The 18,814-nt window shown below is 40.6% G+C and overlaps 1 protein-coding gene across 4 annotated transcripts; it reads left to right on the plus strand.

The window, feature by feature from the left end:
- The first annotated feature begins 6 nt into the window (after window positions 1-6).
- OTULIN (OTU deubiquitinase with linear linkage specificity) lies at window positions 7-11,754 on the plus strand. 4 transcript variants are annotated; one of them, XM_041475952.1, is made up of 8 exons: window positions 7-38; window positions 1,571-1,900; window positions 4,350-4,423; window positions 5,243-5,337; window positions 6,488-6,631; window positions 7,485-7,610; window positions 8,635-8,904; window positions 10,168-11,754. In XM_041475952.1, the coding sequence occupies exons 2-8, from the start codon at window positions 1,593-1,595 to the stop codon at window positions 10,360-10,362; spliced, it is 1,212 nt and encodes a 403-aa protein (XP_041331886.1). In that variant the 5' UTR covers window positions 7-38; window positions 1,571-1,592; the 3' UTR covers window positions 10,363-11,754. The 4 variants fall into 4 exon arrangements, with proteins under 4 accessions (XP_041331886.1, XP_041331887.1, XP_041331890.1 ...); XM_041475953.1 differs by having other exon boundaries at window positions 1,575-1,900; XM_041475956.1 differs by having other exon boundaries at window positions 8,635-8,914; window positions 10,168-10,363.
- The last annotated feature ends 7,060 nt before the right edge of the window (window positions 11,755-18,814 follow it).

Below are 18,814 nucleotides of genomic sequence, written 5' to 3' on the forward strand. Positions count from 1 at the left end.
GCTTGGCGGGGCCGGGCGGGCCGGAGCGCGGCGGAAAGGTGAGGCCTGCCTGGGCTGCGCTGCGCCGTGCGGGCACGGGTGGCCGTGGGCTGCGCCAAGCCTGGGCCGTCCTTCCCCGAGGAGCGGGGACGGGAGAAATCGGGACCTGGAGTGCGACTCTGCTTCCAAAGCAGCGCTGTCAGCGGTGTCCCGGGAGGGGATCCTGCCCCTCTGGTGCGCTCTGGTGAGACCCCACCTGCAGTGCTGCATCCAGCTCTGGGGTGCCAGCACGGGAAGGACAGGGAAATGTAGGAACGAGTCCCTAGGAGAGCCGCGGAGTTGATTAGGGGGGTTGGAGCTCCTCTCCTGTGAGGAAACGCTGAGACATCTGGGGCTGTTCAGACTGGGAAAAAGAAGGCTTTGGAGTGATCTAATTGTGGCCTTCCAGTACCTGAAGGGAGCCTAGAAGAAAAACGAAGAGGAGCTTTTTACAAGGGCAGGTAGTGACAGGACAAGGGGGAAGGATTCCAGCTGAAAAAGAGTAGGTTTGGATTCGATGTCAGGAAGAAATTCTATACTGTGAGAGTGGTGAGGCGCTGGAACAAGGTTGCCGGAGAAATTGAGGATGCTCCATCCTGGGAGGTGCTCGGGGCCAGACGGGATGGGGCTCTGGGCAGCCTGGTCTAGTGCAAGGTGTCCCTGCCCGCAGCAGGGGCTTGGAACTCGGTGAGCTTTAAAGTCCCTTTCAGCCTCAGCCCGCTCTGCGGTTCTGTGAGCTCTGTGCTGTGGAGCAGCTTGGTACATGTCAGGGCTCAGGTGCCAAGAGGCTGTAACGCCAGTAAGCAAAGACTTTTTTTGGGTGGGTGGGAGGCTTTATCCTAGAAGTAGAAAGGTGTTGTGCAGTTTTACGGTTTAGAGAGTGGATATTTAAGTTTGTGAGCTCTGAGGTGACCAGCCTGGGTAGCCACTAGTTGTCTAGAGCATTCATGTGACAACTGCCAAGCAACCCATAAGGTTGGGCAAGATTATGTGTCAACTTAAGATAAACATCCCTGAAAATTTACTATATATACCCTAAACTTTTGGGGAGCTTGCTAGAATGGATTGTGGACATCCTGTCTTGATACCTTGATCATATTGGAAGACACAAATATTGGAAGTTTTTTCCCTAAGCAGTGAACCTGGTGGAGTGGATATTTCACAGAGCACAGTTTGTAAAAACGGTTTTCTTCCATGGCTGAAACTTGTTTCTTTAAAATTTCTGCTGATCCTTGGGGTTTTAGGTGATAATGCACCCCAGGGATAGCAGGTGTTTATTCAGGGCACTAATTATTGTGCAGGTTGTGTTTGAGGAACCTGGCACAGCTTAGCCTTGGTAAGAAATGATGGTCAGGGGAGTGAGTTAGTAAATAGCTTGGATGCTGTCTTATTTTACCAAACTGTTCTGGATTTTCTTCCTGGTTTTGAATAATTTATGTACCCTCTGAATTCTCAAAATACAATGTAACTCTTGAAATATTGTAATTTTCCTTGAAATACATGCTTTTGTTCTGGGAGAGAAACTCTTCATATATTTTTTTGTTCTTCAAAGCCAGGATAATCTTCAAGGGTGGATGACAGAACCAACCAGCCTTTCTGCAGGCGCAGAAGAAAAAAAAGAGAGTGTTCCCACACAGCTGATGAAGCATAAAAACGAAGTTGGTGTTGCTTCTGAGGAACTTGGCTCAGCAAATGCACCTGCACACCAGAAAGAGCAAACTACATCAGAAATAAGACAAGACTGTGTATACAGAAGTAGTGGGAGACCTGAGAAGACAGATATGATTAAATCTCTTGTGATGGATCAGGATGCATCCAGAAACTATGAACTGTATGTACCTGTGTCTAGTAATCGTTCAGCAGTGGAGTCATCTGAGGAGAGGTAAGGATTAATTTTTTAGCATATATTAACAATTTTCCTATAGAAAGGGAGGGTACATTCAGTTCATGAAGGTAAATTTATGATTTTTTTTCCTTGGTATCTTTGGTTCAGGAAAATCCCATTAACTAGTTCAATAAGTATTTGCATGCAACTTCTTGCACTACTTTTTTTCTTTTGTGCGTGCATGTTTTCATTTAATCATTCTTTTCCACTCTTACTTTATTTTCACTGTATTTTTCAAATATTTATCTAGACATTAATGGGGAAAGGCTTTAGTTTCCACATTTTTGTTTCTACAGATTTGCTTAACAATTGCTATGCTACAGCAGTGTTTTGACACACTCATCTCTGGAATGAGAGTGCCAGTGCAGATGGATTGCACCTCTTGCCTACCTGGATTTCAAAACAACTCTCTTGAATTGCAGTACCTTGTTTACTCTGGATGTTAATCTGTCATGTTCTCAGTCTGTGTCTGCTTCTGTTTTGTCAATTCCCAGAAAGAAGGTGATTTCATAAGATCTGCAGAAGAGACATGACACTGCTTCCTTTACACCAAACTTCCCCTTTTTTGAGTAATCTCACTGCCTTAGTCTGTTGAGCACTTCTTCTGCCTCTTATGCTGAATGTATTCAAGGTTGCATGGCAAAAGAACAATTTCCCTGTCCTGACACGGTTTCTCTCCCTGTGGATTCCTTGTAGCAGCAGGTTTCTTCGTGCTCAGTGGGGGAGGTTGGTTCTTTATGTTTTAGATACTTGGATTATACAGAAAATAAGCTAGAGATTGCTGCTGTCACATACCAGTCTTTTTCATAATATTTTCAAGGTTATTGAGTATTCTTTACAGTTTTCACAAACCTTAATGGACTTTAAACTCTGCTGAGAAATTAGGCTTTGTCCAACATCATAGTGTAACATGAATATGGACTTGAAACAAATATTTCTATGATGTTTCTTCTCACCAGATAGTACTGTGTTTGATGCATACTATATCTACTGTTTCTCTTTTAATTAATAATTATTTAGTGTTGTTAAAAATGAGGTTTCATGCAGCTACTTGAGCCCTGGAGTAAAAACTAAACTAGTTTTATATGACAGCCCAGTAGATTAATTTCCTGGTATTAACCTACATTGCTCTTTATACTAAAGATTTTTTGTTCTCAAGGGAGATATACACAGATGGTTTGAGTAAAATGGTTTGGACATAAAGAAAAAAAAATACAAAATACAGAGCCATCATTCAGTAGTCTGTCCTTTCGAATTTAATGAAAGTAATCCAGTTACCATCTGGCTATATTAAACTTTCTCACAGTCTTCCTAATTGCTTGTCCCTCTCTTAGTGATGTAAGATGTGCCTTAATTTCTTTCTAATCTTTTGGAGACAGACTGTGGTTTGGATTTGGGGTGTTCTTGAGGAGTAGATTAGAAGCTACTACTAGTAGTGTGCAGTAAGCAACAACCTTGCAGCCTTTTTCTGTTTATGTATTTTCTTTAAAAACCAGGCTTCCAATGTAGACCTCTTTTAGTGCTATGTCTAAATGATACTAATATGGCTGGTAACATATGTTTTTTAAAAGAATTTTAATTGTGAAGCTGTGATTATTTTTTAGAAGTTTACTTCCTAGATGTAATTATATGACAAATGCCTCTCAGGAATGGAATGTGAATTTTGCCGTTTTTTGAACATTTTGTGGACCTTCATTTTCAGCAGTAACGTTCCAATCCAAGCTGCAGATGCTGGTCTATGCAGTATTTTTGTAGGGCATAGTTTCCTGTCTCATGGTCATAACTTGACTTCAGAATGTCACATGTATGCTGAGATGCAGGTACTTGACAATGCACCTTGGCCAAAAAGCCCATGTTATTTGAGGAAGAAATGTTTCTCTGGATTTCAGCTGCAGTTTGGATCATGGTGGAAATTCTCCTGTGATTCAGTAATATTCAAACTAAATGCAGATACTTGGCCACTTTTCATTGTATTCTGTCATGTGTTCTGCTCAGCACGAGGCAGGTTGGTCAGTCCCAAGGGTGTGTAGGTACAAAGCCCTGTTGGGTAATGTGTTCTTAGCTGCATGCATAAGGTGCATTCATATGTGCAGCAAATAGACATGTTGGCTTGCTTCTTTTGCAGATTTAAACTGTAAAATGTAGAAACACTGTAGAAGGGGCTGTGCTATTCATTCCACCACAGAAGAGAAGTTCAGGCAATGATTTATTACCAACCTAGTGACAGATACTGGAGGGGAGCGGTTGAGAGGGTTTTCTAAACTTTTCTCTATTTTTGAGAGCTGATATTTGTTCTATGAAAATGGGTAAGATGGAAAGCAAATTGAGTTGAAAAAAAGCGGGAGAAAAATTTAAATACTTTCCTGAGTTGTAAAAAGGGGAAGAGGTTGAAAAGGAGAGTAGGATTTGTGCTGTTACTTGAGGTATGTGTTGATTTTTATTGCAGCGAGGAGGACATGTATCGTGATGAAGAAGAAATAGAGAGAGAGAAAATACTACTTAGTGAAACAAACTCATCAGGTACAATCAAACTTTGTGTGAAGTTTCAAATGCAGTATTGCAACTCACTGTAGCACTGATGTGTGATGTCCTGACACTCTCTCTTCCAGGGACTTCTGTGCACAGATGTCTGTGTTCAATAGCAGTTACTTAAGATTGAGTACATTGTACAGTTTTATTCAAAAAAAGATCAATTCTCTGGAAAATTAGTTGCTCTTAATATATCATTCCCTTTGTCTCTGTAGTTACTTTATGAGTGAATGTGAAAGCAGTCACATAGTCTATGTTTTGGGTGTCGTGCTTGAAAATTACTCAGTCATAGTCATCATAGCAGCACCTGTTGCTGGCATGCCTTGGTACCCTCAGTACTACCTGGTTTTGGGATGAAGGCTGTTGGGATGAAGGCAAAACTGTATCTCTTCTTTCTGTTATTGTTACTGACTTACTGAGAAAGATCTGTCCTCTTTCTCCCTTGTAGTCTGGCTGCTGTATAAAGAAGAGAAACTTCTGTCAATATTTTTCTGCTTGCTAAGAAAATGAAGAGTACTTTACTAATTTCTCTCTTTGCCAATTAATTCTTGCAGAAGAGAGGAGCAGAGTGTTCCCTATCTTGTTGAACTACATCATAACTTTTCTTCACGCATAATTTTCAGAACAAACTGATTTTATCTCCTCTCACAGCAATAATTAGTTAGTAGCTACAGGTTGTGCTGCCAGTTTCATTTGGCACTGATGTTAATTTAAGTGATAGTGTATTTAGAAATTTGATGTGCTTTGTACCTTTTGTTTTCTTTATAATGTTTTGTTGCATGTAACATGTTGCATATTGTGTTTTGACAGAATATAAATTAAGTGTTTCACCTGAAGTGGACATCATGGAGTATTGCAGAAAGGAATGGAGAGGAAATACACCAGCAGCAAAAAGGATGAGAAAGGTAGCAGTTCTATTTTTGTTGAATTTCATTGGGTTCTTGGTTTTTGTCTGCTACATGATCTCCTATGCAGTCAGTCTTTTAAGATAGGAAATGCAGTAGCAGTGTTTTACATTGTCAGGTCTTACGAGTGGTTTACAACTGGCAGATGCTTTTCTTCGTGCTCATTTCAAATGTGTTTTTAGCAAAGCTATTTGCTGATAATTTAGGGGTTTGATTAATACAGTCCTTTGTTATTGTTTTCAATTGAAGTTTTATATTTTGTTTGTGGACATAAATTGCTAATTTTATGGATTGTTCAAGTGCAGAGCAGATTACCAAATTTTTGGATGGAAGGCAGGTAACTGAAAGTGGTGAATTGCATGGATTTTAAAAATTTTTCCTGAGATTTTTACCAGTTTTTGGACTAATTTTTTATATAAATCTTGACCTAGAATGGTAGAAAATAAACTTATTTTGTTGCTTGAGAAATTTAGTGATATGTATGAGTAAACATAAAGATACCTTACAAAAGTCAAAAACTCCCCATGCCTCCCTGGAGAGATTACTGTGAGAAGTATGGACGCACAGGACATGGACCCTTGCCAGGATAGCTGAGCTGCAGAAGCTGCATTTCAACATTGTGGCTTCTGCTACAACTGTGAGTATGGGAACAGCAGGGAGGGAACAAATGTGCTGAGACAAGTGTCAGGATATTTCAGTGTAAACACAAACTTGCCCTGAGGCAGAAACAAACTACATGTGCCATGTTTTGGGTAAGTAGCATCAACTAATGCTCAAATTTCTTTTAGGCATGATGTGTAGTCTTGTTGTGTGTATGTTGGATATTTTTTGGAAATCTAGGTGAGTTAGCTACCCATATTTCAATGGTGTTTATGTTCCGTCATCAAACAAATACCTCAAACAGTTATCTATTGGATTTCTCCAGTTTCTTGTTTGTTTTTCAGCAGAACTGTGTTGGTTTTTTTAGAGTATAATTTGTGACGTAAAAGCATTGGAACTTCCAAAAGGGGTAGTGGGTCAAGCTTTTTTTTTTTTTTAAATAGCATTAGTATTTGTTTTATAATATTCCAATACCTCTTGTGTTAACAGCGTGTGACCTTAAAAAGTTTTATTAATGATTTCATGTTCTTTGGATTTTGTGTTTTTCTAGGGATACGAAGCAGTTGCTCAGAAGTTTGCATCTATAAGGAGAATACGAGGTGATAACTATTGTGCCTTCAGAGCAACTCTTTTCCAGGCATTAAGCCAAGCTACCCAGTTACCAGGGTGGCTGCAGAGTGAGGATTTTACTATGGTAGGTGTCAAACTGATCTTCTGACAACAGACTAATATTGGGTCTAACCTATTTGATAATTTTATGATCTCATTTCTCTGTTATATAATGTATATGCTCACTTGTCAATATCCCCTGAACTGAGAAGTTGTAATGTTCAAGATTATTGTTTGTGCACAGTGATTCTTTCAACTTGGAAATTGAATCCAGGTGCCCTTGGTTTCCAGTTTATAATGGATATAAATGTTACTGTAGTGCTTACTGGAATGTCACTTGTCTGTCTTAATCTTGCTCTCTTGGTTTCTTCTTACTGCCTATAATGTGGCAGTAAGAGATTTTCCACAAGACAGCTGGCAATAACAAAAAAATACAGACAATTTATTCTTACATTTGAGAAAATCCTAGCTTTTTAATTATAATATCTATTCTTGTGTGCCATATATGTTTTCTCTAGAAAGTGGAATAGCAAACTGGATGCTGTAGGCTTTGCAGAATGTGTGTAATTACCTGTGTCTTAAATGGTGCTTAAAATAATCACAAGAGCAACTCCAACCTGACACGAAGAGCTGTTCTTGTGGAGCACTGATGTATGAGAAAAGCAAGGTATTCCCCGACAAGCAGAAGAAGAATATTCCAGAAATTTTCTTGTGTCAACAAAGTCCATTTGGTGGTATTGGTGAACATGGAAAAGACATGTGAGAAGCTGCCTATACAAAAGTGAGACTCTTGAGAAGAGTAAAGTTCCAGTTGTCAGGATGCTGCTGGAAATGTAAATGGTGAATGTCTCATGCAGACCCTGCTAAAATATGTAGGTTGGTGGCTTTTCCTTTCCACACTTTTAACTTAAGCTGCCTTTTCTTCTCTCAACTTCCAGCTTCCTGAAAACCTGCTGAGCAAGTATGACTGGATCAAGGAGTGGCAGCTCAGACAGAAACCTGGCAAGAGGATGGGAGAAATAAGGGATGAAATAAAAGAGTATTTAATACTTCTAAGGCAAAAGGTTGGAAAAGTATTTATATATTCTTTGCTCACTTGCAAATAAGAAAAGTGAAAAAGATTTTTGAATGTGGAGAATCTAACATAAGGATGCTTTCAGTAGTGAAAGTCCCTTTTCTGTATGTATATTGCAAAAAAGTCAAGTAAAGAATGTCTGTTCAGATATGTGAGAGGTGTCTGGTCTTTTACTACTTGCAGTAGCCTGATGCTGGAATTAATTTGCAAGCAGCTCTGCAGAAAGCTATTAATTAGACAGATTTCAATGAAAAAATGAATATAACAGAGTAGCTTTCTGCCTCTATTATTTCTTGTATTTATTTGAAGGAATGATGTATACCACAGACAAATCCTTTTGCTATCTGGACGAGATTAAGGAAAGAAAAACACAACAACACTGAAGTAATTTCAAAGGAGTAGTTTTTGTTCCGTTTTTATACATGTATTTCAGGTCATAGGAGCATGATTGTGCCTCTAAGTGTTCATACTATATTACCTAGCCCCATGCTTTCTCCCTCTTGGAACTCTGGAACCTATTAAAAAACTTCTCAGTTGTTCCTGTCTTACTGTGAATGCAAGTTCTGTTTATGAAGGCTTTTAAGAATATTTGGAATACTGCATTCAGCAGTTTGAGGGTTGGAATGAAATATGCATTTTGAGTAACAGAAATGTAAAGAATATGAAGTATGTAGGCTTTATGGCACAGGAAACAAAAAGGTTACCTTACAGCTTATTGTCCCGCAACAGTATTTCTTCTGCTACCTTGCAGCAATTTCTAGCATCCCTTCCTTTGGATTTGCTTATGGATCAATTTAAGCAAAATCAGACTAAGTCAGCCTGACCTTGATTGGGGTACACTTGTGGAAATATTCTTGATTGTTTTTAAAAAGGCACAAAGCCCTTCTTAAGTTAAATTCTGGGTGTCTGTGCTGAGCATCTGACAACTCACAAGTGGCTTTTTGCAGCTCTGGCAGGGTGATGGCTGTTGATTTGTGTTGTGTGTAATGGTTTGTTTGTTGGTTTATTTTTAGTGGAAGAATATAAGTGAAATAAAGTGTCCTCTTGAGAAACAAGAAGCTTGTGATAAATTGTTTAAAAATGAAGAGGAGGAGTACAGTCTTTATGAAGCGCTGAAATTTTTGATGCTTAACACTGCCATTGAATTATACAATGCTGATAAAAGTGGAAGGAGAGTGCCTGTCTTCTCCTGGCTCCTGTTTGCACGGGATACATCCAGCAACCCTTGTCAGTTAATGCATAATCACTTGAATCATATTGGTCACAGTGGAGGCCTTGAACAAGTAAGAAGAGGTTGTTCTTAAAGTGTTATTTTCCTATTTTGTAGTTTTCAGTTTCAAGTGGTTTAAGAAATTTCTCAGCTTTTGTTGGGCTGACTGAAGCATCTGGCCTTTTGTTGGGAAGAATATGTTAGAACGGCTTGCTTGTAGTGAGAGTCTGTGAAGTGTGAAGGCCCTCTGAAACACTACATTTTGTCTGGTGGCTGGCAGGTAGCATTCTTTGGAAATAGGGTTTGCTATTAATAGAACACTCCTATGGATCTCTTAGTTAGCTTTTTTAAAAATACCACAATAAAAGCTAATACTCAAATTATGAAGACCATGTGTAACACATACACGGGTGAATTCTGATAAGCTAGTGGAAATTACTGTTTTGTACATGTCATAAATGGTACACAAATTATGAAAAAGCCCCAAACCAAAATGAGGTGTAGTTAATTAGCTGAATAGACTGAAAGATTTTGGAAACATCCATTAAAAAATCCCATTGAATTCAGTACAAGTGGGTCACTGCAATGTAGTTCACAACTTAATTATAGATACTAGAAACATGGAAGTATTATGTTTTGGTTTTGTTTCTTATCTTAAAAATCTGACAACTGTAGTATAGATAAGGCAGTTTGCTGTTCCTGTGAAAATAGGTGATTCATTGGTGACGTTTCTGCTGCTTAGTTTATGTCAAGAAGTTATGTTGCCAGTTTTTTTGTGCTGACTATATTTGTTTATTTCAGTAAGATTCTTTGTAAATTGATATTAGACCAGGATATGCTTGTCACTGAAGTGGAAGCTTTTCACAGCTTTTTTTTTTTCTGAATTTCTTCTCCAGTCAATGGGCTTTGTAAGGGCTTTCCATTTACTTTTTATTTGGCTGGAAAGTTCAAAGCACCCTGTAAGAGCGAAAGGATCATTGTCTGAAACCTGCTCTTGTCTGGTTTTAAGTGACTTAACAGGATGAACACTGATGCAAGGGAATGTCTTTCCTACCTGCTTGCAGCAGTGGGACACTCTGTGTGAAGCAGTTTTTCTTTAGGGTTATTTTACTGCTATGCCATTGTGGATTTGAGAACTTCCTTGTTAAATGCGTGGTATCATAGAGGGGTAGGAGGGAGATACTGAATGAGAGATGCTCATGTATAGGACTTCACACTTCACAATTTTTGTCTTTGAAAAATAACATCTGATAGGTATTAGTTCAATATTTTTATGAGGAAAATCTTGTAGAAGGCATGTTGAATTTTATGCAAATATTTGTTGTTTCCAATGTAGGTGGAAATGTTTCTTCTTGCTTACGCTCTGCAGTATACCATCCAAGTGTACCGACTCTATAAGTACAGCACTGATGAGTTCATCACACTGTACCCCAATGACCCCGAGGAGGACTGGCCTGTGGTGACTCTCATAACTGAAGATGACAGACATTATAATATTCCAGTCAGAATGTGCCAAGAGACAATGCTATGAACAAGTGATTTTAGGCAGACAAACCTGTGCTGCTTATGGAGGTTTCCCGTGCTATTTTGAAACAGCACAATGACAAAACCCATGTGATTGAATCAACAGCTTGAAATCCGTGTTTTGGAAGTTGACATCTGAAATAAAGTATCAAATAGGTACTTTCTTAAATAGTAGAGGTTTGGCAAGCATGGCTGTGTTTTCCATTAAAAAAAAAAAATGGAAGCTTCTGCAGTCCTTTTTTTTGAAGGACTTCACTCTGAAAAGAATTGCCAAGACTTATTTCTTTTAGTGAGGTTCTGTGGTAAGACATGGGCTAACTTTTTGCTCCCCAAAATAATGACAATTGAAGTTTCTGGGAAAGTAAGGTGGCAGTGTTTTGGCAGATCTTTGTAATAGTGCTTCGAAGCCATTTATACAAAATTGGGTCTCAGGAAGTAATACAGTTCTTTTGTAGTTGGAAATTAATGCCTGCCATGGTTTATGCTATAAGAGAGATGTTACTTAAGTTTTCTCATGCTTTGGGTTGTTTTTTCTTACATAAGTGTCTCTTATTTAGAAGCCAGTCGTCTGTTACACTGACAATGAGCTGCTCTTCCCCTTTCAACCCATGGAGAGGCAAATGTGATAAGGGAGTTTAAAAGCTTTTTTATAGTCGGACACAAAGTCAAAGACTACACGGAATTCCCACTTAAATTATGACAGCTGGTAGAAGGTAGCCACATGCCTGTTGACTTCCCTGTCTGTTCCCGTTATTGCTCCTGTAGTGTTAATCCTCTCTGGCAGCTGCTCGGGAGAACATGAGGATTTAAATTTGTCCAGGGAGTGCAGTAGATGGAAATAAACTTTTTGTGCAGCTTACTCCTCTCAAGAATGGACATATGAGAGGTTCCGTTTCTGCTTAGTTATTCATTATGCTTTAAAACTGAAAGAATACAGAATGTATCAGATGCTGGAACTGCTGACAAATCTTTAAAAATAATTAAATAATGAAGCATTCAGCTTTTAGGTTCAAGTAGAAGTATGTCCTGCAGATGACTTTTGGAACACGAGAGTGAAAGCTGATTTAACTGAAATGCTGGGCATGCACAGGTCACTTAGAAGGCCTTCATATGTAAATGGGGTAAGGTTATGAAGACTTTTCATTTGAATATTCTGGAGAAAGTGGCATGCAAAATTCTTCTGTTCTAGTTGAAATTAATTTGTTAACTATTATTGTGGAAGGTAATATACACAATGAAAATGTGTATTCATTGTGTTCTAAAATGTGTTTCAAACACATTAATGAGGCCTATCATGTACTCTGTTATATTTGTCATGTTTTCGTTGCCTTCTAAATCAATTAGTTTGTTACTGAAAATTTCTGGGAGCTACAAGGGAATAAAAAACTTAATAAACTCATCTGGCAGCATTTTTTTTCTTATGGCATATACTTTATATTTTTATGTCATATACTTTATATTTTTAGTGTTTCAGTTTTTGTAATCCACGTTGAAGTTAGTTTGTTCATGAAAGCTGTGAAGTATGGTAACCTATGTAAAAGAAGTAATTATTGGCTTCTTGCACACAGGCAGCAAAACCAAGTAATTCCCTGAATTGTTGTTATCCAAGAAAAGCTGAAGAGGAGGAAAAATAAATTAACTGAAATTGTTGAATTGTGATACATTCTTGAGACTTATCACCTCTTTGAAAAAATATTGTCACACATGTAGAGCAGTAGTTCTCAATGTATGACAGAAACCGCTAAAGCAGGGGCTTTTTGGGGGCTGAGTTTGTAGCCATTAGGGCTGGAAACAATTTACATAATTGGCTTGTATCTTGAACTGGAAGGGTGGGACTGGGCACAAGGTGCTTAAGTCAGATGTGGTTTTTGCTAAAAGCTTCTGTTCTCTACACCAAGCTTTTATTTTGCTTTTATTTTGTTTCCTAGTAAATTATAAAGTGTGCCTGGTGCTGTGGCAGGCAGTCTGTCCAAGCTCAGGCTCGGTGAGGCTCAGAGAAGCCTGATGGTGTCCTGTAGGAGCTCACCAAGAGCTGGTGTGCTTGGTTCAGGACTGTGCCTTTATTCAGACAGCCGAGCCGAAGCTTTGCCAGCTCTTGGCCAAGTGTATTTCTGTGTGACAGCAACAGCCCTCTCATCCAGAGCTAGTGAAGGAGGCTGGAGAGCAGTGTGGGAACTTCTGTCTCACCTGGGTGGTGGATGTGGTCAGAGAACCATGCAGATTTTGAAGGAAGTGGAGAGAGGGAGCTCTTGCACTGTGTATGGAGTGCAGGGCTCAGCTTGTCATCTTGTGTCCCTGGTATATAAATAGTGTTGGTTGTGCAGCTCCTGCATCTTGTTTTCTTCTGGACATAATTGCCATTTGTTTTCCCACTATGCTAGCTGGCAGGACAGGATAAGAATGTCTGAAGGTGGCCAAATGTTCTTCATGAATGCTCCCCTTTTTGCTTAATGCTGAAAGATGACAGGAGCCGTGTTTTCAAGCTGGCTGCAATGAATATTTGTGCTATGACATTGACCAATGTGCTCCAAGCCAGACACATTCAAAGAATATGTCCATTTATGAATTTCTTGAGAAGAACTTCAGGCTCTCAGGAATGGAAAAGAAATGTTATTAATTCCACAGAGCTGAAAGTGAAGCGGGAAGTTCAGCATCATAGAAGCCTCCCAAAGTAGGCATCTCTCTAGTCCCTTTTCCCCAGAGCACTCATTTCTGCCTGGATGCTGATGAAATTCTCTTACTTCTGTTCACAACAGAGTGTAAGTCATTGGGATGGCAAAAAAACCACCCTGAAACACACTGGGCCATTGAAGAACTGGTCAGTACTGACTGAAGATTGCTTTATCAGGGCTGTTGGGAGGTTACTTCGGCATGCTCAGGAAGGAGGGGCACACTGAATGTGATCATCAGCTGTCTCCTCTAGGGGACAGTTTGCCCAATTTGCCCCTTTTTGGAATTGTGGGGTTTGGGGTGGTATTCTTAGACACCTGCCCACAAGGTCTTTGATGGGATACATTTCCTTTGGGCTGTTGCAGCAGTCAGTGCTGCATGGGCTGTTAGGTGGCCTCTGCATGTACTCTTCAGTGTCAGGCTTTCAGTTTGAAAAATACAATTTTTTTAAAATTGAAAAAAACCCAATCCCTCATTTTATTGAAATTATGTTTTTATGTAGACTGAACACGGTGGGTATTTTCCTCCCTCCCAATCTCCATCTCTCTTACCTTTCTAGAATCAGATACTTCTTCAACTGCTTGTGGCTGCTGGGATGGGACAGAATTCAGACATGGCCCTTGTTACATAATCTAAGATGCATGGTGCCCTTGTGCCTCATACATCTTAGATAAAACAAAAACAAAAACAAAACAAACCAAAACAACAAAAAACCCCACCATCTACAATAATTATGAAACAAGTACCCTCCTTCTGAAACGGTCTTACAGCATTTCACAGACCTTTCACCGGAGATGTTCACCTCTGGCCCGCAGCTGCCCCCGGCTCGCAGTGGTTTTGCAGGGGAGCCCAGGAGCCCTCACCGGGTCCCGCACCGCAGACCCTCCCCTCCCGGTCTGTCACCAGGTGTCCCTGCAGGCCAGGGGACAGCCCAGGCTGCCACACCGCCCAGCTGGTGGCAGCCGCAGCCCTTCCTTGCCCTCTTTGCCAAGGCACAGCCGGGGCTTCTGCTCCTTGTCCCCGCACCGTGCTGCTCCCGCAAATGCCGAGCGCGCTGGTGCTACACAAACACCGACCGTGCTGAGGAAATACGGTGCGGCCAAAATGCTTTGCCTTGTGACCTAGTGATCTACTGATCTTGGCCTTGTGATCCGGTGATCTCAAAAGGCCAGGGTTTAGCAGCATCAGCCTTAGAGACTCTCATGACAGGATGTATTAGCTGAAGTTCTTAGTGCATAGATAGGTGAAAGACATTCTGAAGACATGTGGAACACTGTGAAATGAAGTGATAAGAAACTTGAGATTTTTCGTGCCTTTACATTTTTAGCTTTTTGAATATCAAGTAGTTCATCTGTTTTACACGTAGAATAAGAATCTGCTAGTAGCTGAAATTTGTAGTAAGCCCTCTCTCTGGCTGCTTAGTATCAGGATTTATCTATATATTCATCCAAACCTTCATGCAATGTATTGAGGCATATGAGTCTTCACAGACAGAATCACTGTGTGACAGCAAATCCTGAGGAGTGGTTCTGGGATAAACTATTCCTGCTTCACAAACAAGAGGCTTCATAGTGTCAAAAATGACATATGGTGAGAAATGGTGAGGTTGGATTCTCACATTGTCCAAGAGTAAATCAAATAACTTTTAAGGTGTAGAAACCTGTTAGTTTCCAACTGCAGTTGAAAGTGCACAAAGCATAATTTATTTTTACTGTCCTTATTATAAAGGGGAAAAAACAGTTGTAGCTGAGATACTACAAAGATTTAAAGTACCTTGAAAAACAGAATATTATTACCTGTACTGCTGTTAATGAGATGATAAAAATTATTTCTAGGTGAAAGACATACTCAGTGTAAAAGTGAATAGGCTATATATTTAGAGATGGACACTTGCTGAACTATTACTGTTGTCATTACTGTTTCTGAGTGTCTTCTGCATCATAAGATTTTTTTTTTTGCTTTTGTATAAAGGGTAAGAGACATAACAAATTACATAGAGCAAGGAGAAAGTACAGGATGGGGCATAAACCTGCAAAATGTGTCCATTTCACTCAAACTCTTTCCAGGCCCTCTACTTTGAATTTTTTTTTTCAAGACTTGCATAACATTTTGGCCTTTGTTTTATACAGAAGACCTGGTGTTTTGCTCAAGGAGTTGTTCTGCAGAGCTGAAAGTAAGAGCTTGGGGGAGACCCTGCTTCTTGCCCCTCCTAGGCAGGTTCATCTCTTGCTGCCAAACTTCAGCTTCTGTGCCAGTGAACTGCATCATTAGTGCGCTTGTATTTTGGAGGATTGTGTTCCTTTCAGGAAGCCAGCAAGCAGCAGTTTAGAGCAGTTTCTGTTCTCTCACCTGAGCATGTCTTTTGGGTTTATATTCAAAAAGGAGACAGAAGAGCCAATAAAATTTCTTCTCGGGGTCATTGTCAAGCTGCTTGGCTAATAGGGTTGAAAACGTAGAGGAAAGGGATGGTTTACAACTAAACCAGCAAGAAACCTACCAAATATCAGTGATTTAATAGCTTATTTCCCTTTTTTAAATAGCATTTGCACAGTAGTAGGACAAGCTGTCTCGTATAAGCCTCAGACTCTCATCTTCCATTCAGTGACCCTAAGATCCTCCCCAGCAAACACCCACCCAGAGCATCACTGGCCTGCTGCACCTCCTGCTGATATTACCCCAGGGGCTGGCACAAGACTCTTGCACACTAGCTTTTAGCATCTAATATTAACATTGCTGTTAGACAGCCAAGTGGTTCCACGGTGTTCATTTACTGATGAGCCCTCTTCAGAGCTCCCTTCGCTCAGATGTTCTGGATTTTGTCTCATCAAACATATGCTGCAAACATAAAACCTCTTGTAGTTACACAAAACAGTGCCTTCTAGAAGGTAGTAGGTAGCTGGAAACATTATTTAAAAAAAATAAGGAAAAAGAAAAATTAATTGGAGCAGTGCTTAGGGATGTTTAAAGCAAATCTGTGATAGCTTCAACAATCACCTTGTTTGTAAGACCTTGTACGAAAGGTCAACAATCCCCCAACACCCCATCCCATGGATGCTCATTCTGGTGTGTCTGCCTTCCCAGAAATATGTAAAACAACAGCATGGAAAATTCAATGGAAATAATGGTGTGAAGTTTCCTTTGAGGAGCTAGGAGAGAAGGTGTAAGATCTGCAGCTGGGAAGGCATCCTGCTGCACTGCAGGGACTGTTATCATCGGTGGGGCTTGCCACCAAAACCCCTGGCTCTTTAAAGAAATGCTCCACTGGAGGATGTGGGAATTTACCACTTGTGTATGGTGGGTGGGCTCAGCACAGAGCAATCTATTCTGGCTGTAAGTTTGGGAGCACTGGCTCCAGCTGACAGGAAAATGTCTGCTCATGAGACACAGTTTTTATGTCACCTAGAGGAAGGAGCCCATTTTTCACAGCTGCAGAACAGCCAGTGCAGAGTTGATAACTGCTGCTTGGCTTCTCCTGGCTTGTCAAGCAGCACTCAGGCTTTGGTTTTCCTCTCCGTGGGTCTCCATGCAGGTTGCAGGGACTGGGAGAGTGTTTGCTGTGCCGTCCAACACATCCTCATTCAGAAGTGTCATTTACAGACAATGGCGAGGCTTCTGCTCCCTTAGTGCCATACCTCTGTTAGTGTCAGTACTTTTTTACCTGTCTGTGGTAAGAAGCCTTTTCCTTGGCACAGAGTAGGTCTTCCCCCAGCAGCACAGATGCTGTAGACCTCCAGCAGAGCTGCATTCTGCCACTTTGTCACTGATTTTTGGACACAAAAGTAAATGCTGTGCAGAACCATCCACAAGTGGGAGGGTTTCGGTCTGGAGTTGGGCACTTTCTCATCTGAGGTCTGTGCATGCCCTTTGGGGGAATAAAATGGATTATATTTCAATATACATCATTAATGGAAGAGCTAATTGTCATCATTACTGATGGAGGTCAGAGGAGGGGCTGCTGATAGGTGTGAGGGAGAGTAGACTTTCAAGACTACAAGCTAAGAAGGTAAAGTAATAATGCTATTTGCGCTCATACTGTATGTCTTACTTTTCCCCTGCTTCAGATCAGGCCCTTACTTTCTTAGAAAGAATGAAATAAAGCCTACAAAGCCCCTGAAAGAGAAAGCTTCATTTGAGAAATGCCAAACTGGCCACCATGTGACTCTGTGCTGTTTGGCCTTGCTCAGTCTGCTCAAAATGAAGCAGTGTGGCAGCAATTCTCAAACCTGTTTCCAAACAGGCTCTGGCCTTCCAAGCCATGGCATGTTTGCTCCCTTGGCCTGGCCTCATGAGTGGAACAAGGACAGTATATTTTTCTGAGCCCTATCCAAACTCCCTTTTCTTTTCCTATTTTTCTTTAGCATGGCCTCCTGCCAGGGCAGTGCTCTGGGCAGGGAGGGCTTGGGGAGGTCAGGGACCACTCTGTGCATGGGAGAGCCGTGCCATCGGGTGCCAGCAGCCAGCAAGCCCCAGTGAGAGACATCACTTGCTGGTGTAGATACCCTGATTGTGTTCTCTGCTCTGCTCAATCCTCACGGTCTCAGACTCTGCTCAATCCTCACGGCCTCAAGAATGTAACTAGACATAAGCCAATCCTTTCTGCAGCCATGGCTGGAGAGTGGGATGGGGGAGCTGGACATGGCTAGAGCCAGTTCAGGGTTCTCTGAATGTCCCCTGGATAGCCCTTCACCAAGGCCCAGGAGAAACAGAGCTGTAGTTCCCAGGACTTCACAGATGCCAGGGGCATGAGAGGGTGGTCATAGAGCCCCAAAGGGAGGAGACAGGAAGGAAGAAACAGGCAGGAACTGAAAGGCTGACAAGGTGCAGGAAACCCTAAGGCTGGATCTCTGCTGTGGGCCAGTGTAAGGAGAGCTGAGGCACCAGGATCCCAAGGGGTCATGAGCAGAGTCTTACCATGGTACCTCTCCAAGATCATTTTAAAACCAGTTTTGCTCAAGTGTCAAAACACTAAAAGCCAGTCTTCTCACTGGCTCTAAGTGGCTCACATTTGGTCATTTGGGAATACTTAAGGAATGTGATCAAAATAAAAATCCATTTCTGATTAAGAATGCTTTTGCAGCTTCATAAGAACAGCTTTGGTGACCAGCCAGATGCATGAATCTTCTCCTGACACTTGAATTTGCCTCGGCCTGATGAGAGTAATGCTGTCCCTTTAAATAGTAAGTGTCCGTTTAACAGGAATGATGAAAGTATTTGATTTGGTATGGAAAAAGTATTCTGACTATGGTATTTCAGCGACACTTGGAAGTTTTGTAGAAATAAAGAGCTTTTCTTGCATCATTTTGCCTTTGGATTTCATTAACTTCAAGTTAAGACCTTGCAGTTGGCAACATCATGCTCATAATTCAAAAACAATTTGAGTGTTGGATTAATTTCTCACCAGGAGGTATATTTTTCTTGTTCCAAATGAGAAGAGCATTTTAGACCATGTCAGATTATCAGATTTAATAAAACAGAAGAAATCAGAATCATGAATCATATGCAAACTGTTAGAACTTTAATTAAAGTAATTAGAATATGAAAGCTATCGGACAATATTGGAGCACAGATCCCCCTCAAAGAAAGCATGGATCGTTCTTTTTAACAATGCAAAAACGTACATCTATGTTAAATACATAAACAGCACTCAATTTTAATGCGACATATACTTTTATACTTCTGACCTTAGCAGTCATCTTAAAAATGTACAAAGTTTTAACCTTCATTTTTGTTTAACGAAAACCCACATGTTTAAAGCAAAGCAGAACAGTTATCAAAAAAACATACCAGCA

This window comes from Pyrgilauda ruficollis, unplaced genomic scaffold (assembly GCF_017590135.1).
Source record: "Pyrgilauda ruficollis isolate IOZ18807 unplaced genomic scaffold, ASM1759013v1 scaffold37, whole genome shotgun sequence".
Taxonomy (NCBI): Eukaryota; Metazoa; Chordata; class Aves; order Passeriformes; family Passeridae; genus Pyrgilauda; species Pyrgilauda ruficollis.